We start from the raw sequence: 26,362 nt of genomic DNA, 5'->3' as shown, positions 1-26,362 counted from the left end.
TCTGAAAATAGACCGGATATGATAAAGTTACTGTCGTTCCTACTAGAACCACAAGAGAGCAGCATGATAACATGTTCATATCAAGCATACAGCGCATGCTTAAAGGGATAGTTCACCCAAAAATGATCATTTTCTCATCCTCATGTTGTTATAAACCTGACAGTGGTTCCCAACCTTTTTTACTTAAAGGCCCCTTGGTTGCCCACAACAATATTTGAAGACCCCCCCCACACTTACAATTTTTTTCCAAATAAAATTAATGAGAGCTTGGAATGACTAGACATTGTAGACATTGATGTATATTTGCTACTAAAATGGCCAAAAATAAGAAATATCTTGCTTTTTGCTTGTTATAGCTTATTTTAATGCTCGTTTTGTCCAATTTTGAATAATTTTAAGTCATCTTGAGGCCCCCTGGTTGGGAAACACATGTCGTATGAATTTATTTTTCTGATCATCACAAAAGAAGATAATTTGATAAATGATGGTAAGCACAGCTGATTGTAACCATTTTGACTTCCATAGTAGGAAAAGCAAATATACATGGAATTCAATGGATACCATCAGTTGTGTGCTTATCATCATTTATCAAAATACTTCCATAATATTTATTTTCCTACTATGGAAGTAAAAAAGCAGTATTTTTGTAAAATCAACATATATTTTTATGTTTCTTTAACTTAAACAAGTTGAAATTGTTTAACTTATGATGTCAACTTTTTAAAGTCAAAACTTAAAATAGTAGGTTGAATTGACTTTCAAATCCCAGTTGTTTTAACTTCATGCTGCTTTTTTAGTCTGTGTGCTTCACCATCATTTATTAAAATATCTTCATTTGTGTTCATCAGAAAAAAGAGAAATTCATACAGGTTTACTGTACAGCAATGTTTTTGGGTGAACTGTCCCTTTAATTATTAGAAATGCATCACATTTTTTTTCCGAGACACATTTGACCAATTCCAATCCACATCAATCTTAACAACTTCCATTCATTTTTTGCATATAATCATGTGTGTTAAATTCAGCTGTGCAGAATTATTATGCACGTTTTCTTTTACATGTTAAATGGGTTTAACTGATATTGAAAACTCATTATTAAATGTCTGTGAGAAAGACAAAATGCTATAGAAATTGCAAAACTGAGGTGTAAACATTAGAAAAAGAAATGCACCATGTCAAAAAGGCACAAATAATCTTAAACTAGTTTCTTTTACATGAATTTGGGGCGGTTTCCCTGACAGGGATTAGACTAATAATAGACTAAAATAAATGTCAATGAGCTGTCCAAACTGAAAACAACTTGCACTGACATATCTTAAAATACATCAGTGTCATTTGTTTTGCCTCAAAATGCACACAAGTAATGATTTTAGTAAGTAATGTTTGTTAAAACTAGTTATTTCCTAATTAAAGGCCTAGTCCTGTCTTAAGATAATCCCTGTCAAAGATTTATTTTACATCCTACAAAAAGTCTCATAATATGACCCCTTTAAATCAGTATTGAAGGCAAAAAGGGGTCCAACTCGATACTAGCAAGGCACACCTAATAAAGTGTCCGGTATATTATAAACATAAACAGTACTGTGCAAAAGTCTTTGGCCACCACCACCAGCTCTGTTGTTTTAGCAAAGTTTTAATGAAAATGCATCACTACAAACAGAAAGAACAGGAAATATATATAAACAAAATGTCTTCTTCTGGCACGAAACACATCTTGAGATTTTTGATAATGTCTGAAGTAATGAAGTCATTCGATTCGAATAAGAAATGAGGATTTAATTTTATTTAGGTTTAAGAGATCCTGCAGCTGCCTGCTATTGCTCAAGTGTAAGACGAGGTCACACTAAATACTTCACACTTTAACTTATCATTTAAGTCTGTTTTTAATACTACATACATATTTACTGTATTTTCTGGTTTTATTCCAATAATGAGACTGATAAATAATTACACATTATCACTATGGTGGCACGGTGGCTTAACACTTTTGCTGGTCTAAGACAGAATATTGATTTTGATGCTGCAACATTACACCAGTTTTTAAAAATAGTGTTTCATATTTAAAAACTACTTTTCTTTGTATATTTATTGAAATTCCAAGCAAATGTCAACCTTACCATGAAAAACAAAGTTTTTAACCATTCTGATCTCTCCAAACATGCAAGGTTTTTATATTTATTAGGGCTGTCAAAACATTAATTGCGATTAATTGCATACAAAATAAAATTCTGTGTATTTATATATATACAAAATAATTACACAGTATTTTGTACACTGTAAAAAGTGTTTCTGTGCCTTAGTAGACTTAACAAAAATAAAATGAGTAAACTGTATTAATATATTATATATATATATATATATATATTTTTTTTTTTATCAAAATATGAGTTAAAATAACACAAAAATAAAAATCTTATCGTGGATAATCCATTTACATTTCTAAGAAGGAAAGCAACTTAATTATGTGTTGACTACATAAACGATTTTATTAAACACAACTAACTACACTCAAAAAAAAATGATTCAAGCCCTTCTTAGAAATGACACATTAAAATTGTGTTCAATTAATGTAAAATACCTCATTAGGAGCAAAAAGTATATATATATTTAATTAGTCTAACACAAAATGAATATGTACTATAATTTATTGATTTCTTTTTAATTGCGTTAACACAATTAGTTTGAGTTTGGGTTCTGGAAAAATAATTTCCCAGCATGCTTTGCATGCAACTGCTTTTGGACAGTAATTTTTTTAATTAAGTGTTATTTTATGCATTTTTAGGTAAAGAGAAAGACCTAATAGTGTTTAATGTCCATTTATCTTATTGATTTAGAAACGTTTGTGTTATATTTTTTCAAATTGTTTGGTTACCATCGTGCAGAAGAGTGTCGCTTGTGGTTAGGTTGTGGATGTGATGTATTTCTCTAAATGAGCACTAACTGTGTTAATGTCTGTTTGGAGATCAATCTCTTCTCACGTGCTCATCCAAAGTATCATATGTTATCATTATTAGCATGCTAACATGTGCTTATGCTAATTAGTATGATACAAAAACGTTTTGTATAAAATAACAGAATTGAGTTATTCAGACTACACTACATTGAGTTATTCAAACTACGCTAAATTGAGTTATTCAGACTAAACTAACTTGAGTTGAGGCAACTAATTGAGTATTGCCATTTAATTTAAATTGAGTTGGACTAACTCAATTTATTTTAATTGTGTAAAGCAATTTTTTATGAGTTAGGGGTACACATTCATATTGGATGGAAATCCTGCCCACAATTTTGAGTTTATCCAATGAATCATTTTTTTGAGTGTAGGCAATGGACTTGTAGTTCCCAGCATGCTTTGCATTTGGAGAGTACATTTTAAAATTAAATCCTGTTCATGAGTTTTTAACTAAAAAGAACAACTTGTTAGTGTCTAATGTTCATTTATGTTTGAGGTTTAGAAGAATTTTTTTTCTACGAGTTACCTTCGCTCAGAAGAGAGCTGCTTGTGTATAAGCTGTAAAAGTGACATTGTTAATGTTAATAACAGTTAATGTTGTCTTCTTCATTGAAAAAGTCAGTTTATGTAAAGTTAATCACTGATTAGACATTTAGATTTATTTTCTGAGGACTCGCATATGATTAGGTCAGTTTTACTAAGAACATGAGCTTCCTAAAACCTAATTAAAATGAGTACAGGTTACTTGTAGCAAGCCATAAATAAGTTACCTGTACCAAGACAAGTAGGATAATCTAACTAAGTAACACAAGTACTACTAGTTAACTAACTGTTACTTTTAGTTAGATCTAGTTATTACTTTTTACAGTGTATGTGATTAATCACGATTAATCTTTTGACAGCCATAATATATACAATTTGTTCTTGAAGAGCCGTCTCTTCTCCATTTTTTTTGGGGGGGGGGGGGCGGGTATTGCTTTTGGTTTGTGCATTTAAATTTGCAGAATTTTTACAAAGTATGTTGTCTCCCAAAAACCTGTCCTTTTTTGTCACATCCATAATGCATGCATATTTCTCCAAATAGACAACATGACGAGTATAGATGACATTTTTCTGGACTTCATCATCAGGCGTTTAAGAAAAATAAACAAATTCAATATATTGGTAATAAATACATTATCTGAGAAATGATATTTTCATTTTCAATTTGTTTACTAAGCAGACTGTACTTATGAAAAACACCTTTAAATAGTAATTGCCTGAGTAAAATATTAACTTAACAAATTGCAAATGTCTTGTAGTATTTTCACAATTTTACAAAGAGAGGAAAAAACCAGCCCATAGACCAAACCAAGCTTTGTTTAAAATCACTTTTATTTCTTGATCTTTAAACTCATACAGAGCATAAGGCGTCTGCACAAATAACAGTTTCTGCAGAGGTTTAAAAAAAATCACTTCCCTCAGATGGTGGACGGGTTTCAAACAAGGTTCGATATAGATGTTTTTGGCGTTTTCCCTTTTCCCCCTCCCTCCTCTTTATATTTTCATTTCTCAATAAATTTAAATTACAGCTATTATATAATTTCATACTCTTGATTTCTTACAGCAGTCAGACGCAGTGAGAGCAATGAATGACAGAGAATGAGTGTTTAAATCCATTAAATATGTACATAGAGGCTTCACGTCACACGCACGCACACGCACACACACATACACACAGACGGCAGGCTGTACTACTATGGGAGGGAGCAGACATGAGGAGCTAATGCATCTATTTACAGGTCCCTATACTTACTACACGATGAAACTCAGTTCTCTCTTAAGGAAAGAAGGCGGTTCAGAATCGATATTTTTTTCAAATTTTATTTTCGGTGGGTGAGCGAGGCGCTTTGGGATAAACGGGTGGGGGGACATTGACATACTGCGACAAAAAACGACAACTAAAACCTTGGTTAATCTTCACACACACACGCACACACTATTTCAACACTGACCCCCACCCATAGCACAGGACAAATAAGCGTTTGTATGCATCAAACTTCATGACAATCCAGGATGAACCTCGGATTAGCGTTTGACGCGTAAAGGCTGAGCTGTATGTGATTGGGTACGGGGCGGTGAGAGGTAAACATGATGAAAAAGGACGGGGTTTGAACGAGAGGAACTGACATCGTGTCTCCGGCGAACGATCACGTCTACTTGGACACGATCACCCGGAAGGTGACGCGGCCCAAAAACTTGTCGCGTTCGTCGTTGTTCCGAAGGTCCGTGCCCTCGATCTTACACTCGATGGTGAGCTCAGTATTGAAGTCTTCATCAGACTGTAGCATCAGTTTCACAGCTACAACAGGCTGGAGGTAGTTTGGCTGCAAAGAGAGAACGTAGAAATAGTTAAAAAATGACAAGACATGAGACTACTAATACTGTAACTTAAGTTCAAAACCAATAATCGGGACACATGCTTCAATTATTAATATCTTTGACAGGATCTTAGTCAGTAATAAATATTAAAATCAGTGTGAATTTAAACGTTGATGCTCCTCATCTCATTATTTCACATATTGTCAATCTTTCAAAATGATTATACTACAGTAGATGATACTGTGGTCACCGATAATACATGACCCTGAACCAGAGTCATAACTCGCATGGGTATATTTGTAGCAATAGCCACCAATGCATTATATGGGTGAAATATATTGTTTTTAAATTACAAAAATCATAGTCATGTAAATGTCCTACTGTGAATACATTAAAAAAATCATTTATCTTTGTATAAAAATGTTGCAAAGGACTTAATTTGGACATCTTTAAAAATGATTAAAAAACCTTTAATTTTATCTTCATTTGCTCTCTTTTTATCAGCTCTCAAATATGGGTAGGTTTCATCAAAAATACAAAATTATGAGTTAAGTTGGGCTAATTTAAGATCATTTAAAAAAGCTGAGATTATTGCATTTTTATAAATGACTTTGGTTTGAGATCAGATTCAGATCTTTTTGATCCGTGTATGCTTCAGTTTTTTATAAGTTGGGTAAAGGCGCCACCTGGAGCATAATAGCGGAAATATGGATTGCCATAAAAACTCATCATTGGCAGGGAAGCGTTTAACTCGTTAATGGCGGGGAAAGAGTTAAGACCAATATTACAAATCCATATACTGTAGTTTTGCCTGTTTGTGAGTTGATGAAAAATGTAAATAAAAACAGTTAATACATTTTTTTTTAATTAAAACATCTTAATAAAACACTTACTAACAAACCAATAAGCCCCAAGAAGCTGCTTCGCAGGGCTTATTGCGTTTATAAAACGTTACTTCATATGCATAGCAGGATTTCATAAAATAAAACACAAATAAGTTGTAATTATAAAAATTAAATATAAATATTACTCTTCCGCCAAACAAAGTAGTTCCTCAGAATCAAGTGTAACTGAAACAGAGCGCAGGTCACAACCAACACAGACGCAGCAAAGACACGATGAAAATATGATTTAAGACTAAGGTGTTTATGTTATAAATCAACATTCATCTAACATATACATTAACATTTATATCATGCAACTGTTGAAGTGATGATCAAATATGTTTGTAAGCATGCTTAACTTTTTCCCCGTCAGCGTTTTTTTTTTTTAAGTTGCCACCCAGTTTTAGTTTAATGCCTTACAGAAAAAGAACAGACCATCCGCTTTCAAACAACAACAAAAAGGTTTCATCCTACCTTCATTTGTTTTCTTATCACCTCTCAAATTTTTCAGCTAAAAGCGGCGATAATTCCATTTTTGTGAAGAACTTTTGTAAGAGATCAGATTTAGAGCCTGATGAAGCACGCTGTTTTTAGTGTTGAGTGAATGTGTCAGTGTTTAAGTTTGGTAAGATCGCCACCCAGTGGATAGCAGAAATATGCATTTGAGATAGAAACTCCTCAGGGAACATTTTCTCTTTATTGATGAGATGACTCAACGATATTTATCGCCATTAATTGTGCAATTGTAGACAAATTAAAAATATGAATTTTCATAAATCAGTACGCAGCAACAGTGGCGCAGTGATACATATGTAAAGCGGTCTGAACCTTGGGTTTACCGGGTATTTTATCACGGCTTATTACACGGCTCTCTGGAATGCTTGATTCTGATTGGTCAGTTGAGACATTTGCAGGTTCGTTCTTTTCAAATAATAACCGCTCCAAAGTAATAACGCATAGCCGGTACTACTTGCACAAGTAAAATCGCTCCGCGCCAATAAAGATCAATAAAGATTACTGTCTGTTTGGCGCCATCTTGAGACAAACACTCGACAACCACGACAAGACACAGACAGCTTACTGAGACTGAACTTGACAAAATAGAGCATGACAGCTACGAAGCCAACACACAAAAAAATACAGAATGGGCATTAAAACTTCTCAAAGACTGACTAAAAGAGAAAAGATGGCGACAAGTATGAAGCAGCAGATCTTAATAAGGTATTATGATCATTTTATGCATCTGTGCAAAGTTTTGCGAAAGGATAAAAATGTTAATTTAAAACAAATATGCCAATAAAATGTTTCAAATTCATATTCATGTCCAGTTTTTTTTCTTATGTGGCAAGTAGCTTCGCGTCGGGTCCTGATCACACTGTCGGGGCTTATTTCCCGATAACTACCGGCTGCCTCTACATTATCCCTTACTTAGAACGCGATCAGAATGAAGAACCAGAACAGGCCGTTTTATAATATATATTTTGTTTAATCTGAAGGTCATGTGACCATTACATGACAACTCTACCTAATATCAGAAAACTGAGAGCTTGTGCAAAATAGACTGATACGTTTTTAATGTACCAAGAATAGAAAAGTCTAATAACTGGTAATACACTGTAAAAAATGAAAGTTGGATCTACTTTAAAAAATACTTAAATTGGTAACCCCCCAAAAAAAAAAAATATATAAAGCTATCAATTTAATTTTTTCACTTCAACAAAATTTAACTTGACAAAAAATTGTTTAGGTGTTACCAATTAAAGTAAGTTTTTAAGTTAATTATGGATTAATTTAACTCTTTTCCAGTCACTGCTTTTTTTAAGTTTCCAGCCAGTGCCAGCATTTTTCATGATTTTCACAAACGTTTTATGGCTTTCAGAAAATGTTGTTCTTTAACTATATAAACATACAATATATCAAATGAAAGAACAGACCCTCTGCCTTAAAAAAAAGGTTTCATCCTCCCTTTATTAGTTCTCTTTTATCACCTCTCAAATATGGGCAGGTTTCTTCAAGGACAACAAATTTTGAGCAAAAAGCTGAGATAATTCCATTTTTATAAAGGACTTTTGATAAGCGATCCTCAAAACTTATGTGGACATCGAGCTGTTTGCCCTAGGCCGATACTTCCTTGTTTTAGAAGTTGCGGAAGAGTGCCACCTGGTGGATAATAGCAGTATTGTGGAAAGCTGAAAATACTCGTCATTGGCAGGGAAGCGTTTACTCTTAATCGACGAGTTAACTTGTCAATGGCGGCAAAGTGTTAAAAAAACACACACACACACACACACACGCACGCACACACCTATATATATTTTAATTAAATATGCAAATGTGCTATAACATTTTTGAAATATTATTTAAAATCTCAGGGGGTACTTCAAGTAAATAATTTAGGTCAAGGGGGTTCGGCTGACAAAGTTTAAAAACCACTGGTTTAAAACAAAGTGCATACAATAAAATGCAATACAAATCGTGTGTGTTGTACTCACGTGTGCCTTTTTGCCATAATATGGGAAGTAACTCTTGTCGAGTTTGCCCTCTGAGGGATAATAGAGCATCTGCAGAGGATTCTCTCTCTGTATCAAGAGATAGAGATGATGACAAAAGGTGAGATCATATTGATGCACTGTGTATGAACAATACATGTCATACTGTTGCCAATAGCAACAGCTCCTGCTCACAAAGACAAATAAGAATGTGCTTCAGACACTCTTCATACATCCCATACCCAACAGAAGAGAACTGGTTTGCATTCAAGAAATCTCTCTTCATCATCGCCAGTATAACTTTTTGCTCACTGCTAGGGCTGCACGATTAATCGTTTTTAAACCGAAATCGCGATGTGAATGGATGCGATTTTCCAATCGCAACAGCTGCGATTATTTCGATTCAAAACTATCAAATATAACAATCATCTAGTACGCAGTTTTTGACAGTTCGCTTCATGCGCATTTTACGTTTGATGCAGTTTAAACCAATAGAGTGCATTAACACTGAGTTGCTACACGTCAGATAACACCATTTGGAAAACATGAGCGCGAGCAGCAGTTCAACTCCTCAACAAAGTGTACGGCCATATGATTTCCGCGATGCGGAAAACACGGACAGAATCGCGAAATGCATACAAATGGAATTAATTGCACAACGCGGAATGTCATGAAGTTGACAGATTTTGGATTCAGTCATTTTAAAAACCCATTATAACTCATTAACCGGTAAATGAAAGGACAGAAATGCACGAAAACATTTCCCTTTTGTGTAATGTTGGACTTAAAGAAAGGTGTATATAAGTCCGTTTCTCGTCATGCATCGCAAACAATGACAAGCGCCTCATCAGACTATAAGCAGGTTTCATTAAAGCCCGGAACACAGCAGACGAAAGAGGTACATTATACTTTCTTGCACGCGCACATCTGCACCGCTTTGAATATTTACAGGCATGAGGGTTCATGAAGCGCGCACACAGAGAGCAGTCAGCACACGCGTGATCACTAAACTTAAGTTTTCTTTCTTGTCTAAGTGAACATAAACAGCTGGATGTTTATCAGTATATTGAAGCAGAGCAGTTTTAAAGCTGTCTTGTGTCTTAAAGTGACAGTAACCTGGTGCTTTCTGTGTTAGAAATGTTTATTACACACCAAAAATTAAAATCACTCCTTACTCTCAACTGAACAAGCTTCTGCAGCTCCACATTTAAAATCGTACAGTGAGGACTGTGCAGTCTTTTATTTGTATTTTTTGCTTATGTTAAATCATAGATTCTAATAACTAATATATTTACATTTATTACAGATGCCTGAAAAGTAAAACAAGATGAGTATAGTCTTATGATTAAAAGAAAAACTAAACATTTGCTTGTCAGAAGCATTGTTGTTGTGACAGCCAAAATACATTGGCCTATATGTTATTTTAAATAAAACTTTCAATAAATTTTTGTTAAATTGTATTTTAATGTACTTTAATGTGCTTGCAGAAGAGCAAAGTCCTGCAGACAACTTAATGTTTAAGAGGTTTTAAATAAACAGTAGCACAGCATCTTTTTTTGGTGCTATTAAAACCACCACAACAAACCTGGATGTAGCTCTTTTATTTTATACTAATGAATCGCACTTTAAATCGCGAATCGCAATTTTGATCAGAAAAATCGCAATTAGATTTTTTCTCCGAATCGTGCAGCCCTACTCACTGCAGTCATATATATCCAGCAAAAGCATGAAGCATCAAACTGTTTCCACTGATCCTGGAACAGTTGCAAGGTTTAGATCCTAGTGTGCATTCAATAAATGGTTCATCTTTAATTAAGTGAACCAAAATGAGATGACTTGCTGTAAGCTTTGAAAATGGTTGTGTGTCCAGGTACAGGTCAACGTTTTGCATGCTTGTAGTCTAATAAAAAGGAAGCAGTTTATAAGTCAGTCGTTTAGAGAAGATATCCTAAAAACTTAATGTATGATTTAATAATCAAATTAAAAAGCATCAGCACAGAAGCTTGAAAAAAAGTGCAGTGCTTCTTTCGGCGATTTCACACACGCAGACTTTTTCATAAAATTTAAGTGATTTTTCACAGTAAAATCTCCAAAAACTGTTAGCAGAGTGTTATATACACTGAACAAAATTATATACGCAAAATTTTTGTTTTTGCCCCTATTTTTCATGAGCTGAACTCATTTAAGACTTTTTCTATGTACACACAAGGTCAATTTCTCTCAAATATTGTTCACAAATCTGTCTAAATCTGTGTTAGTGAGCACTTCTACTTTGTCGAGATAATTCATCCACCTCACAGGTCTGCCATATCAAGATGCTGAATTGAAAACAGCATGATTATTACACAGGCGTGCCTTAGGCTGGCCACAATAAAAGGCCACTCTAAAATGTGCGATATGGTTACGGATTGCAACTTTAACGCTGTATATCCTACTTAGTCATCATTTGTGAACATGCACCCAATGACAAAATGACAGGAATTTGTCTTAATTGTGTAATAGATTGTTTGGGTATGTGCCATAAGAAAATCAATAAAGGGCTAAAACGTTAAGCACATCACAAACTTTTAAAGGAGCTAATGCAACTTCAAGACCTTCATTTATGTAAGAAAGTTTATGGCAAAGTAAATTTGTTTATCTTTAAGGTGACAATTTATGTCAAGATGATGCGAGGAACAACTTAAAGAAATCCATTCTGTTTGAATTAAACCGAATATGTCAAATTATGACACTCATTATGACGGTTTGTACCATATACGTTAAGAACCACATGTCTACAGTCACAGAAAATATAGTGAAAGTCGCCACTGAAGCACTGCAGGATCTAGATTAGTGGAGGTTTGTTTAGTAAGAAATGGAAAAATTGAAAGAGCGAGGACCATCTGCACGATTTGAAAGCAAAGAGCACACTTTCTTGTGTCCGCTGTATACCTTCAAGGGTCACACATGGCTGAGCGGTCTCTGAAGAGTCACGTAGGAAGACGTGGCGAAATAATAACATAAGTTTGAATAGGACATTGGATAAATGGGCCAGGTCTGTTATGAACACCTCACATGTGCAGCACGCAACTACTTCAACGAAAACAAACCATTGCACAATCTGTCCCTGATATTGGTTTAGTCTCTGTAGATGTGAATTCTTATCTTTTTGACCTCAGAAACTCAATGTTTTACAAGAGAACAAAATATACCTGAACCACCATGAATTTGATTGGTAATATAACATTTCACCCGTCTGTGCGTGACAGTTCAGCACTAGCGATAGATATTAGGCCTCATTTACTGTACATGTGAGAAGGTCTCAGGTGAAGTGAACACAAGTTGACAGGGCTAAATACAGGTGTACATGTGATCAAATGCATTTTGTGATCCAAACAAGACACCTTTCAGAGGTGGTGACATCACATTTATAGTGTAAAGTGTAAACCCGAATTTATGCTTAGGCATGATAAACAACAATGGACACCCTTAAGAGAAAGATACAATACACTAGTTTCTAGATTTGCCAAGTTAAAACTTACAAGTAGTAGAAAGAAAAAAAATTATATTTTTGAAACAACCTCACTGCAAAAAATGACTTTATATTTTTGTTTTGTTTTCAGTAGAAATATCCAAACATTAAATCAAAATGCATTTTCTTGATGTGCAAATGACCCAAAAATAAGTCTAGTTTTTAGACAAAACATATCAAATTAAGCGAATTTGTGCTTAAAACAAGCAAAAAAATCTGCCAGGGGAATAAGACATTTTTTGTTAAGTTTTTCTTGTATTAAGTAAATTCAAGAAAAAAATATAGCTGCAAGCAGCGATGGCGGGCCCTCGCACGTATTTTTACCGCTACACGGTGCCTCCGAGAAAACGATGCACGGTGGGCAAGTGCATCAAGTGGGTAAATATTGGTGGACTATTTATGTTGTTACTGACCCAATTGGGGACTGTAGGTAAAAGAAACCCCACATTTTGGACAAACGGGGGCGCTAGTGAGCGACTTAAGAGGCACACCTATGTCTGACCTGTTTGTCAACACTTAACAGTTGACAACTCTGATGTGTGTGCCAAATTTGTAGTTAATCTAAGCATGCCAAGAGGCTTAAATATTTCTGAAATAATAGTAAACTTTGATGCGTTGCCATGGCAACAGCGTTCAAGATGTCAAAAATCCCTTCGCATTTTATCATCTCCAATGTCTCAGCATCATGTTGACCACGTTTGGTGTCAATCGCATGAATATCCTAGAAGGAGTATTTAAAAGTTCACTGCATGGAACTGAAGGGCTTAAATATGCTTTTAAAATGAAAGTAAAGTTTGACGCGTTGTCATGAGAACAACGTTCGAGATATCAACAATCCATTCGCAATTTATCATCTACTATGTCTTGGCATCATGTTGACCACTTTTGGTGTCAATCGCATAAACATTCTAGGAGGAGTATTTAAAAGAACATCACATGGAACTGTCAAAAAAATCAACCTTTGTGACTGCAACACTTCCTGGCGCCTGGTGGTGGCGCTATACCCGAGACTCACAATAGGCACATCGATGCGATCGGAATCTTCAGACGAACAAACACCCCGCGTGTCATCACTATAAGACATTTTTTGCCTTAGATATTAGACACTTTCTGTTTCTCTGATTTTGATATGACTTTGCCGCTTCGCCATTGCAACACCGTTCGAGATATCAAAAATCCCTTCGCAATTTAGCAAGTCCAATGTCTTGACATCATGATCACCACGTTTGGTGTCATTTGCTTGAATCCCCTAGGAGGAGTATTCAAAAGTTCACCGCATGCATTTTTTAAACAATCCAAAATGGCGGACTTCCTGTTGGGCGGAGCTAAAATGTTAGAGGGCGAAAGTTGTTCGGGTCGATGAGATCTATATGTGTACCAACTTTCGTAAATGTGCGTACATGTTTGCCCGATCTGCGCACTACTGTTTGTTTTTGCATTACAGGGGGCGCTACAGAGCCCCCGTGCAACGCCCGTGTTCCAGCCTTTGTCTGTTCGCAATGACGGACGACTCTAACGTCTGTGCCAAATTTCAAGAGTTTTCGAGTATGTTAAGGCACCCAAAATGCCCAAAAGTGTTAACTGTGCAGTCTTTTATTTGTATTTTTTGCTTATGTTAAATCATAGATTCTAATAACTAATATATTTACATTTATTACAGATGCCTGAAAAGTAAAACAAGATGAGTATAGTCTTATGATTAAAAGAAAAACTAAACATTTGCTTGTCAGAAGCATTGTTGTTGTGACAGCCAAAATACATTGGCCTATATGTTATTTTAAATAAAACTTTCAATAAATTTTTGTTAAATTGTATTTTAATGTACTTTAATGTGCTTGCAGAAGAGCAAAGTCCTGCAGACAACTTAATGTTTAAGAGGTTTTAAATAAACAGTAGCACAGCATCTTTTTTTGGTGCTATTAAAACCACCACAACAAACCTGGATGTAGCTCTTTTATTTTATACTAATGAATCGCACTTTAAATCGCGAATCGCAATTTTGATCAGAAAAATCGCAATTAGATTTTTTCTCCGAATCGTGCAGCCCTACTCACTGCAGTCATATATATCCAGCAAAAGCATGAAGCATCAAACTGTTTCCACTGATCCTGGAACAGTTGCAAGGTTTAGATCCTAGTGTGCATTCAATAAATGGTTCATCTTTAATTAAGTGAACCAAAATGAGATGACTTGCTGTAAGCTTTGAAAATGGTTGCGTGTCCAGGTACAGGTCAACGTTTTGCATGCTTGTAGTCCAATAAAAAGGAAGCAGTTTATAAGTCAGTTGTTTAGAGAAGACAGCCTAAAAACTTAATGTATGATTTAATAATCAAAATAAAAAGCATCAGCACAGAAGCTTGAAAAAAAGTGCAGTGCTTCTTTCGGCGATTTCACACACGCAGACCTTTTCATAAAATTTAAGAGATTTTTCACATTAAAATCTCCAAAAACTGTTAGCAGAGTGTTATATACACTGAACAAAATTATATACGAAAATTTTTGTTTTTGCCCCTATTTTTCATGAGCTGAACTCATTTAAGACTTTTTCTATGTACACACAAGGCCAATTTCTCTCAAATATTGTTCACAAATCTGTCTAAATCTGTGTTAGTGAGCACTTCTACTTTGTCGAGATAATTCATCCACCTCACAGGTCTGCCATATCAAGATGCTGAATTGAAAACAGCATGATTATTACACAGGCGTGCCTTAGGCTGGCCACAATAAAAGGCCACTCTAAAATGTGCGATATGGTTGAAGTTACGGATTGCAACTTTAACGCTGTATATCCTATTTAGTTATCATTTGTGAACATGCACCCAATAACAAAATGTCAGGAATTTGTCTTACAAATTCTTGTGTAACAGATTGTTTGGGTATGTGCCATAAGAAAATCAATAAAGGGCTAAAACGTTAAGCACATCACAAACTTTTACAGGAGCTAACGCAACTTCAAGACCTTCATTTATGTAAGAAAGTTTATGGCAAAGTAAATTTGTTTATCTTTAAGGTGACAATTTATGTCAAGATGATGCGAGGAACAACTTAAAGAAATCCATTCTGTTTGAATTAAACCGAATATGTCAAATTATGACATTCATTATGACGGTTTGTACCATATACGTTAAGAACCACATGTCACAGAAAATATAGTGAAAGTCGCCACTGAAGCACTGCAGGATCTAGATTAGTGGAGGTTTGTTTAGTAAGAAATGGAAAAATTGAAAGAGCGAGAACCATCTGCACGATTTGAAAGCAAAGAGCACACTGTCTTGTGTCCGCTGTATACCTTCAAGGGTCACACATGGCTGAGCGGTCTCTGAAGAGTCACGTAGGAAGACGTGGCGAAATAATAACATAAGTTTGAATGGGACATTGGATAAATGGGCCAGGTCTGTTATGAACACCTCACATGTGCAGCACGCAACTACTTCAACGAAAACAAACCATTGCACAATCTGTCCCTGATATTGGTTTAGTCTCTGTAGATGTGAATTCTTATCTTTTTGACCTCAGAAACTCAATGTTTTACAAGAGAACAAAATATACCTGAACCACCATGAATTTGATTGGTAATATAACATTTCACCCGTCTGTGCGTGACAGTTCAGCACTAGCGATAGATATTAGGCCTCATTTACTGTACATGTGAGAAGGTCTCAGGTGAAGTGAACACAAGTTGACAGGGCTAAATACAGGTGTACATGTGATCAAATGCATTTTGTGATCCGAACAAGACACCTTTCAGAGGTGGTGACATCACATTTATAGTGTAAAGTGTAAACCCGAATTTATGCTAAGGCATGATAAACAACAATGGACACCCTTAAGAGAAAGATACAATACACTAGTTTCTGGATTTGCCAAGTTAGTACTTACAAGTAGCAGCAAGAAAAAAAATATATATTTTTGAAACAACCTCACTGCAAAAAATGACTTTATATTTTTGTTTTGTTTTCAGTAGAAATATCTAAACATTAATCAAAATGTATTTTCTTGATGAGCAAATGACCTAAAAAAATAAGTCTAGTTTTTAGACAAAACATATAAAATTTAAGCAGATTTGTGCTTAAAACAAGCAAAAAATATGCCAATGGAATAAGACATTTTTTGTTACGTTTTTCTTGTATTAAGTAAATTCAAGAAAAAATTACTTGTTTTTTTGCTTGTTTTAAGCACAAATGTACCCAAACCTGATATGTTTTGTCTAAAAACCAGACCCACTTTCCCAGGTCACCTGCTCATCAAGAAAATGCATTTTTGTAAAGAATTTTTAGATATTTGTACTGAAAACAAGACAAAAATACTACGAAAGTCATCTCTTGCAGTGCAGTCTATTTGCATTCATCTAAAACATAATTTTGTTATTGCAAACCATTGCAATGTGCACATTTGTGATATTTTGACAATTTTCCATGTAATGTTTGTTCAAAAAGCATATAGTGCATGCATGTTTTTAATTAAACATATTAAAGTATTCTTTACATCACAGCATGCAATAAAAAAACTATTACACACAAAAACAGGATTCACATATTGGTGATATATTCTAAAACTGGGGTAATTTGTCTCGGCCAATGACTTGTGATCAGATCACCTGAGACAGATGTTAATATCAGATGTAAACGGGGATCACGGTGGTTCCTCTACATACACTGAGCCTTGTACTCCCTATAGCTGAGGTTTGAAGGTATACATTATATCTAGAATGAGGGCAGATTAAAGCACCAGAGACAAAGCAGTACAGGAAAGAGGCAGCAAAATTATGAAAAAGGCCCGGGGCAAGGACCCTGGGGACACAATCGGGAGGCTGGGCCCCACATCTTACCCACCATTGAAACTGCTGACCCTATAGGCAGCGTGGAGAAAGACCAGATACAAACAGGTGTGTAAAAATGCAAAATGGATACACACTAGCGCCCATAAACTTTGACTTACACAAGCACGTCATACTCATGCTAGCTCACACTTAACCACATACACAATAAAGTGCTGTAGTGTTGAATGTGTTACCTTGGCAGCACAGCTGATGCGTGGATCTCCTCGAGGTCTCAGTCCAATAACCTGCGAGTGACAAGAAACATACAGACTGAACAAACATCCTAAGATAAAGAATAATTTCACAACATTGATCCCTGAGTGAACCGCATCATTTAAAATTCATTGAATCCAAACTTTGTGAACTAGCCTGACCTCAATCTTTAAAGGGGTGGTGTGTTTTATGTTACTGTCATTTCTCCGATGCCTGTTGGAGGTCATCGTTCATCCGAATATTCAAATTCACTCGCCCTCAGACTAGAAAATCAGTAACCTTGAATCTCATTGGTTTTTATGCGTCTTGTAATGAAACACTCATACAACAACTAATTCAAGATGGATAGACAGGTGGACAGATAGATAGATAGGTAGACAGTAGGGCTGGATAACGATTAATCGCAACTAATCGTTTGCAGTATAAAAGTTTTTGTTTACATAATATATGTGTGTGTCCTGTGTATAATAATTTTGTATAAATAAATACACATGCATGTAGATATTTAAGAAGTATTTATATGTGTATATACATTTTTAGATGTATATATAATTTATATTATACACACACACACACACACACACACACACATATATGATGTAAATAAAAACTTTTATTATGCAAACAATTAGTCGCGATCAATCATTATGCAGCCCTAGTAGACAGATAGACATAGACAGACAGACAGATAGATGGATGAATGATGGATAAATGGACAGACAGACAGGTAGATGGATAGACGGATCAATGGATGCAGTATTTCCGCTACATGCATTCTGCCGTGGCGTGCCACCAAGCCAAAAAACATTCCCGCCAAAATAAAGCTACCAAATTGTCTTAAATAGAGAAATAATTCCTTCCTTGATTCGCGTTGTTCACTCATTTATAAATAAATCTCCTATAATATCATAATTTCCCCAAAGGGTTTAATTTCATCAGCGAATAGCTTTAAATCCACAGAACATGATTACGTCTCTGTTTGATGAAATAAATTATAAAACAAATAAGCTTACGCGAAATATGTTTCACTTAAATAATTAGCAGGTTAACAAAAGAATTCAAAAGTAACCTAGCCTATATAAGTTTGTTCTTTTTTGTGACGCATTTCAAAACCAAAGCAGCGGAAAGCATGTTTTTTTAATCATTTTAAATAAGCACAATGTTTTTGTGGGTGTACACAAATAAAAGTACACCATTTGCAGTTTCGAATGTTGTTTTACTTTTGTCTGTATGACCATTAATTTAGGGTAATTTAAGGAGCAGGGTCATCACGCGTAAGATGTTCTTTTAATTTATATACTGTAAGAGACATTAAACTTTTAATTTAACATATTACTCTGGTTTTTTTAACATTCTTTTGGAATTACTGTACTCATGTGATCAAGTTTTCAGGCCATTAGTTATTCAAAATATAGGCTATCAATCTTCTGTGCATCAGATCGACACATTCAGATCGTTTCACAATAAATTATAAGATTTTTGTCCAAAAACAAAAGGTAGGCTAAATACTACTTACATGGGACTGCAAGACATTAATAGTTAAATCTGTTTGGAAGAAAACTTACATTAATCCTGTGGGAAGAGACGGACTTTGGTAATATTAAACTTAAGGCAGCGGTTAGACGGTTTCATCTGTTTTCAGACAGAACAGCAGGTTTGGGGTACCCGCGGGTGAAGCGCATAATATTTGATGTAACGGGTGTAATAATATCATCATGTCATTTGCATTGTAGGTGCGGGTCGGGACTCTATAAGCAAGAGTAGGGCTGGGCGATATGACCCAAAAAATTATCGAGAAAATGTTTTCCATATCAGTCGATATCGATAATTATCATGATAAATAACAAATCTTTATTCCTGTCACATTTAAAGGCAGATTATTAGTCCTGAATGAAAATTGTACAAACCAGACAGTTAATAATGGTTTTAAGCTACTTTTTAGTCAGAACATGACAAAAACAAATACTAAAATCTTGTTTTAATGTTCAGGCATCTGTATTAAATGTAAATATATTTGTTATGAAATCAACACATTTCTGACACAGAAAGCAGCAGGCTACTGTCACTTTAAGACCCAATATACTGAGTAATATCCAGCTGTTTATGTTCACTTAAACAAAAAAGAAAACTTAGTTCAGTGATCATGCGTGTGTTATACATATACGAGCTATACACGCTGATAAATGGATGTCAAGAGTGTGACGTTGCTGTGGGAGCGCACATACGCATACATTTCATTCACTGCTGTGGTGGATCTGCTGTTTTTCCTCAGTTTCCTGAATAAGTGAATGTCCTGTTAATATACTTTTAAAGCTGTGCGAATGTGGGCGTGCGGAAGGCGGACGCTGAAAGAACGTACAGTATACTGTGTCTGTGCCAATAGAGGGGTTGCAAGTTTACAAACATTGCAGGGTGCGCGCGCAACCAAGAGGCAGAAAGCCCGATTGGTGAGCTGATCCGCTACTGCAACAACCTTAATTATTGAAGCGTTCTTTATTGTTTGTATATAAATAAGACTTGATTTTAGTTGTATCTGTTTTTCTGTCTTTATTTTTGCAGTGTTACTGTGATACATGTATGAATTATAATGTTATAATTATAATGCTAGTAACGTATTAGTCGCATCTACTGGTATGTTAACATCAGGCACCCAGCACTGACTCTGTTGGTACTATTTTCCACGCAACAGTTCCTTGGCATTTTGAATTACAGACACCGCTACTAGCATACAACACAATGCACGTCTCTTCTTTCTGCCCCTCGGTTGCGCGCGCAACCAGTTAGTGACGTCGCCGTGCAACCCGTCTATTGTGTCTGCTGTGTTTGATGAACCCTGTTTGCGCGTGCAACATTACACACAAGAAACTGTTTCCGCGCATTTGGATTCCGTGATTCCGTCCGCGTTATCCGCATTGCGAAAATCATAGGGCTCTACTGATAAATGAATAACTTGCCTCATCCTCCACTCCTTCAAGTCTAAATGACACTCTGATTGTAAACCAAGAGCGCGTGCCGCATCCGGAAGTGCTTGCGCAACATTACGCACAGTGCGTAAACATTATCGATCACTTATAGAACTGTCCTTATCGTTTTATCGAAAAAGTTTATATCTGTAAAATTATCGTTATCGAATTATCGCCCAGCACTAAGCAAGAGTGGAGTGCGGTTCTAACATCCAAGACCATTTCAACTCGATTCCAAAAGGTAGCAGTTTTTAAATGGCCCTGTGTTCATTTGTGTTCAAGCTCTCTCTAAAAACCATTAAAGGTTTCTATTTACTGCGCGATTTGCAGTGCGACCGGTTTAGGGTCACAGTCTTTATGTCAAACTGTTCAGGTGTTTTGTCAATCACTGCGGATGAAGGGTGGCTAAAGATTGAATGGACGGATGGATGAGTAAACAAAGATAGATGGATCAATGGATAGGCAAATAGACAGGCAGATAGACAGACAGACACAGACAGACGGACAGATAGGTAGAAAGACAGATAGATGGATAGGCGGATGGATAGATTGACAGAAAGACAGATGGATAGACAGATAAATAGTCAGATGGCTGGCTGTTGTATAGGAAAATAGACAAACAGATGGATGAATGGATGGACAGGCAGATAGACACAGACAGACAGATAAATGGATGAATGGACAGATAGGTAGACAGACAAATAGATGGATGGGCAGATGAAAAGAAAGATAGACAAAGATGGATAAACAGATAAATAGATGATGGATTGGCAGATAGACAGACAGACGGCTGGATGGATAGACACACAGATGGATGATGTATGGGTGGATGAAGGATGAATGTGTGGATGAAGGATGGATGAAGGATGTATGGATGGATAAAGGATGGATGGGCAGATAGACAGACAGACACAGACACAGGCAGGCAGACAGACAGACAGACAGACGGACAGATAGGTGGATAGGCAGATGGATGGATAGATAAAGAATGGATGGATGGACGGGCAGATAGACAGACAGACAGACAGGCAGGCAGACAGGCATGCAGACAGGCAGGCAGACAGGCAGGCAGACAGGCAGATAGATAGATGGACAGATAGGTAGACAGACAAATAGATGGATAGGCAGATGGATGGATAGATAGACAGAAAGAGGGATAGACAGATGGCTATATGGATAAACAGACAGATGGCTGTAAGGATAAATGGATGAAGGATAGATGGATAATTAAAGGATGGGTGGTTAGGCAGATAGACAGACAGATGGATGAAGGAAGGGTGGATGGGTGAAGGGTGGATGGATGAAGGGTGGATGGATGACAGATAGACAGACAGACAGACAGACAGACAGACAGACAGACAAAGGGACAGATAGGTGGATAGGCAGATTGATGGATAGATAAAGAATGGATGGATAGATAAAGAATGGATGGATGGATAGGCAGATAGACAGACAAGCAGGCAGGCAGACAGACAGACGGACAGATAGGCGGATAGGCAGATTGATGGATAGATAAAGAATGGATGGATGGACGGGCAGATAGACAGACAGGCAGGCAGGCAGGCAGGCAGACAGACAGACAGACAGACAGATAGATGGATAGGCGGATGGATGGATAGATAGACAGACAGAAAGAGGGATAGACAGATGGCTGTATAGATAAATGGATGAAGGATAGATGATAGATGAAAAATGGTTGGTTGGGCAGATAGACAGACAGATGGATGGATGGATGAAGAATGGATGATGGATGGATGGGTGGATAGATGAAAGGTGGATGGATGGATGGATGGATGGATGGATGGGTGGGCGGATGGATGGATGGATGGGTGGATGGATGAAGGGTGGATGGATGGATGATAGATAAAGATTGAATGGATGGATAAAGGGTGGATGGATGGAAAGATAAAGAGTGGATGGATAAAGCGTGGATAGATGGATAAGGGATGGATGGACGGGCAGATAGACAAACAGACGGATGGGCATATAGAGAGATAGCTGGATGGATAGACAGACATACGGACATTTAAAAAAGACAGAGACGGACAGACAGACAGACAGATAAAAACTCACTCGATTCATCTTGACCAAGATGCATGGCTGTCCCTCTGAGTAACCAAAAGTAGCATCACCCAATCCAGAGCACTGTTGCAGCTGACTCCTCATGAACGGGCACACCTTCTTCTCCTCATCATTATCTTGCTCGTAGTACTCACCCAGAGTACAGTTTTTATTCGCCACCTGCAGAGAGTCATTGTACGCTGAAGACACACAAGAGAGAGAATGAAGATGATGAGTGATGAGAAAAATAAATCTCATGAAACTTCTATCCTGTGTGTTTCCTATTGATACAGGAAGTTTAAGACACATTTGGCTGGTGGCATAAGACATTCTCATATATTCTTTTCCAATGAAATCAGAGTGACATATAAAATATATAAACTGGGTTTTAAACTTAGTTTTATGTTCACTCGTGTCATTAATGGTTACTGTAGATGACCAGCAGTGACCTAATGCAAAAAATGTTGGGAGTTTGAACAGGTCTTGATTTTAGGGGATGTGATATTGGTTTGGTTATAATAAAGCAGAATAAAACAAAAGATCTGCAAGATCAACCTGACCTTCATGGTTCAATATGGTTCAGTGTCATTAATCATCTGTACCGCTAGAAGTGAAAAAGAAAGAGTAAGAGTAATGGTACTCACGCCGCAGGAAAGACTCCATGTGCGACACATACTTGTTGTATTGCTGGGGAATGGAGCGGTTGAATGAAATATCCATGTATCTTGGCCTAATCATCAGACCTGCGGATACAAAACCAATGCAGATATACATAACACAGATCTAATGATGTTGCTCAAAAAACGCACAAACATCACCAAGACGTCTATTTGAGGTGACCATTTTAACCTAGAAGATATGAAGAGCTTTTACTCATCTGTAACACATGACAAAATAAAGCACTTCCTGTTTGACAGTAAATGATGTTCATGATCTAGAACAGGGGTCCCCAACTGCCGGACTCCGGTCCGAATCCGGACCGCGAGATGTGTCCATCCGGACCGCAAAGACTTTTAACACAATAAACTACATAAATAGCAAACACTATTTAACGTTATTTTAAAATCAAATTTATATCAGGCACATATATGGTCAGCCCAGTAGCGCTATATGGGTCCTACAACGACACAGGTTTCGAGTGCGGCGCAGCGGTGGCATCGCGAACAGTCACAGACAGGTGTGCATGGAAGAAAGCAGAGAGCCTCATCTGCTCGCGAGTCTGTTGCGGTTGTCAAAAGTGGGGACATTAAACACTATTACGAAACTAAACAGACACTTTGAAGAAACTTACCCTTAGGTCCGAGGTAAGGGTGCAAAAAATAAATGAACTAAAAACCCAGTATGAGCGACCCACACGAGTTATGACGAGTCATCAATGTGTGTTCACTGAAAATACAGTGGATTTTAGGAAAGCAAGCCCTTTACAGATGGGGTAATAGCAAAGGAGTGCGTGATGCTGCATTTTTGGCTCAACGTATAGTTGCGAGTCAGCATTCTCAACACTTAACATTATCAAAAGTAAAAACATGTCAAGAATGATCAATAAACATTGTTTTTTTTTTAACTAGGACTTTATGCTTTCGTCTTTAAGTTCAACTTAGTTCAGTCTATTTTATTTATTTTTCATTTGAGCTTATTTACATTTGTATAGACTTGAAGGAACAGTACAAATTAAGAGAGAAATGTTTTCCTGCACTTTTTCATTTTTCCAACACTGGCAGTTTAGTTTTGCCTGTTTGTGTTTCGGACTGATATTGATGATGATATTTTACCAGTGCAACTTGAAGCACAGAGGAGACTGTCCAACATTACATTTAGTTAAGTACAGACAATAAATGAGAATGAAAGTAACATGAGATATGATTTGATTAAGCCAGAGAGGTTTGTATTCATTGTTTGTGATTGTAAATCTCAGTTTAGCAGAAAAGAGCACTTTAGTTTTCCTTTTAAATTGTTATGTGGAAATGAATGTGTGTTTTGCAGATTTAGAGATGAATGCATTTTGCACTGTTCCCTTCATATTTTTGTCAGACATTGTTACTGGATAAATTTAGATATTTTTGTACTAAGCAACTGAAAGGACATACAGTAACAGAACAGCATTAACATGAAATCCATTTTGTGAAGGATTACTGCTTATACATATGAAGAAACGTTATTCAATATACTTGATAGCACTATATTTTGTTTAGTAAAACAAATATTTACACTCATTTTTTTAGTCTGGCGAAAGCTGTCAATTTATGTTTTTACGTGCAGTACATGTCCGGACCTCGGCTGGTGCGGAGGGTTCATTTACTGGACCTCCACCAATTTTAGTTGAAGACCCCTGATCTAGAATGTATGGAAAATGCTCTTAAATGGCACAATATGTAAGACTTAAAATTAAAATATACAAATGCTACTAGCACAACTCATGTACTTGCATTATCCTAAATGTTTTCAACAATGTCTGTCAACAGTATGATGTCCGTGTTATCTTTGGTTTCGGCTTTTAATGCGATATAATTCATAAATGACTTCTTATAATAAGTAAATAAAATTACTTCTTCACCATAAAGTGGACTCAAATGTCATTTTCTATATAAGGAATAGTGAAGGAGTGAACTGTTTCAGCCTTTTTGCGTGTTTGCAAACATAGATGACGTTTTTTGTGGGCGGAGCGGGAGCCCAACTGGTGGCAGAAAGTGAAAGTGATTAAACCAGGATTTTTATGGATCCAGTGTTCTGTCGAAGTCTGTTTCCACTATATTTCTCTTAAGTGTAATGTTTCTTATAACGTTTTCACCAAGTTACGTTTATTTTTAATAAATTAAAAGTTTAAATGGCTTGGCTACTGATATGTGTGCGTGTATGTAATGTATATGTATTGTTCTTTATTGGTAAATCAATTATTTTTACAGTCTGAATCGCTAAAGGACATATAAGAGCAATACTATTATGTATTTTATATAATACCTTTTATTAAATATTTCATCATTTTCCTGTTTCAATTTCTTCCTTATATTTATAGCCTACGAGTTTGTTCTAAGATTATTATGTTTACATACAAATTAATTTGTATAGGCCTGTTTATATATTAATAAGACTTTACATCGTGTGTGTGTGTGTGTTTATATATTTATCAAGTATGCAAACATCATAATTTAGAACAAACAGGAAGAAGACATAGGCTAAGATAGAAGGTAAAAAGAAGTAATAGAAAACAGAAAAATTATGAAATATTTAATGAATGGTAATATTATTGATATTATGAACTCATTCAAATCTTAAATCTTTCTAAATAAATGATAAATGTAATGTGATGAAAACATATAGAGGGAACAGACTTCGACAGAACACCGGACTTCTTCTCTAATTATATTCTTTTCTATTATTAAAAATTTTGCAGATTATTTCATCACTCCAGTCTGTCCGGTTGAGGGCTTATTGCAATCATAAACACCTACATTTATGTTCAAATGGTGTCTTGGATGATGGTATAATATATAAACGAAGGCTATCTTTTTTTGGCATTCCTATTCTGACACTCAAGACATTTTCTAGTGAGTTATATTGTTCATTTCACTCATGTCTAATTCATTTGAACTATTTTTCTGCCACCACATTGCATCTATTCACAAAAGGTCTATAACTGCCATCACTCCTAGCTCCTTTTACATATCATCAAGCTGCGTTGTTTGTTTATTGTTGAAATACTTAAAAGGAATATATTACTTTTTATAATACTATTATTAACACCTTTAAACCACAACTTCTCGACTTGCACCATCCGTGTGAGGCGCCATTGTGACCTGTATTACCCTATTACATAATTATGTCGAAAGGTCATGCATGACGTATGCGAAGCTACCACTCCAATGTTTAAAAGTGTGGAGAAAGAGGTCCGTTCTGATGTTGTTGTATGTGGGATGCTAATTGTAAGAAGTTGTGGTTTAAAAGTACATATTTATATTTTTCTTGGTGAAAATGACAATTGTTTTGCATATAAGACCCTAATGCCTCAGGTGGGTTCGTTTAGAGCAATTTTAAACTAAATAGTTTTATGAAAGTGAAATATTCCTTTAATTTGCCAAGTGTGGTACTTTCAAACATTGCTCTGTTTATT

General features: G+C 36.0%; 1 protein-coding gene across 1 annotated transcript in view; it reads right to left on the bottom strand.

The window, feature by feature from the left end:
* Positions 1-4,309: 4,309 nt before the first annotated feature.
* Positions 4,310-26,362, bottom strand: part of atp1b3b (ATPase Na+/K+ transporting subunit beta 3b) — a 43,754-nt gene continuing 21,701 nt past the window's right edge. The window contains exons 3-7 of the mRNA XM_055195681.2: positions 22,899-22,997; positions 22,267-22,454; positions 17,212-17,262; positions 8,691-8,777; positions 4,310-5,319 (exon numbers count right to left, since the gene is read on the bottom strand). Of these exons, the coding sequence (XP_055051656.2) occupies positions 5,149-5,319; positions 8,691-8,777; positions 17,212-17,262; positions 22,267-22,454; positions 22,899-22,997 (596 nt within the window). The 3' untranslated portion in view covers positions 4,310-5,148. The remainder of the gene's footprint in view (positions 5,320-8,690; positions 8,778-17,211; positions 17,263-22,266; positions 22,455-22,898; positions 22,998-26,362) is intronic.

This window comes from Misgurnus anguillicaudatus, chromosome 24, assembly GCF_027580225.2.
Source record: "Misgurnus anguillicaudatus chromosome 24, ASM2758022v2, whole genome shotgun sequence".
In the NCBI taxonomy this organism is placed as follows: Eukaryota; Metazoa; Chordata; class Actinopteri; order Cypriniformes; family Cobitidae; genus Misgurnus; species Misgurnus anguillicaudatus.
This window is presented reverse-complemented; position numbering and strand designations above follow the sequence as displayed.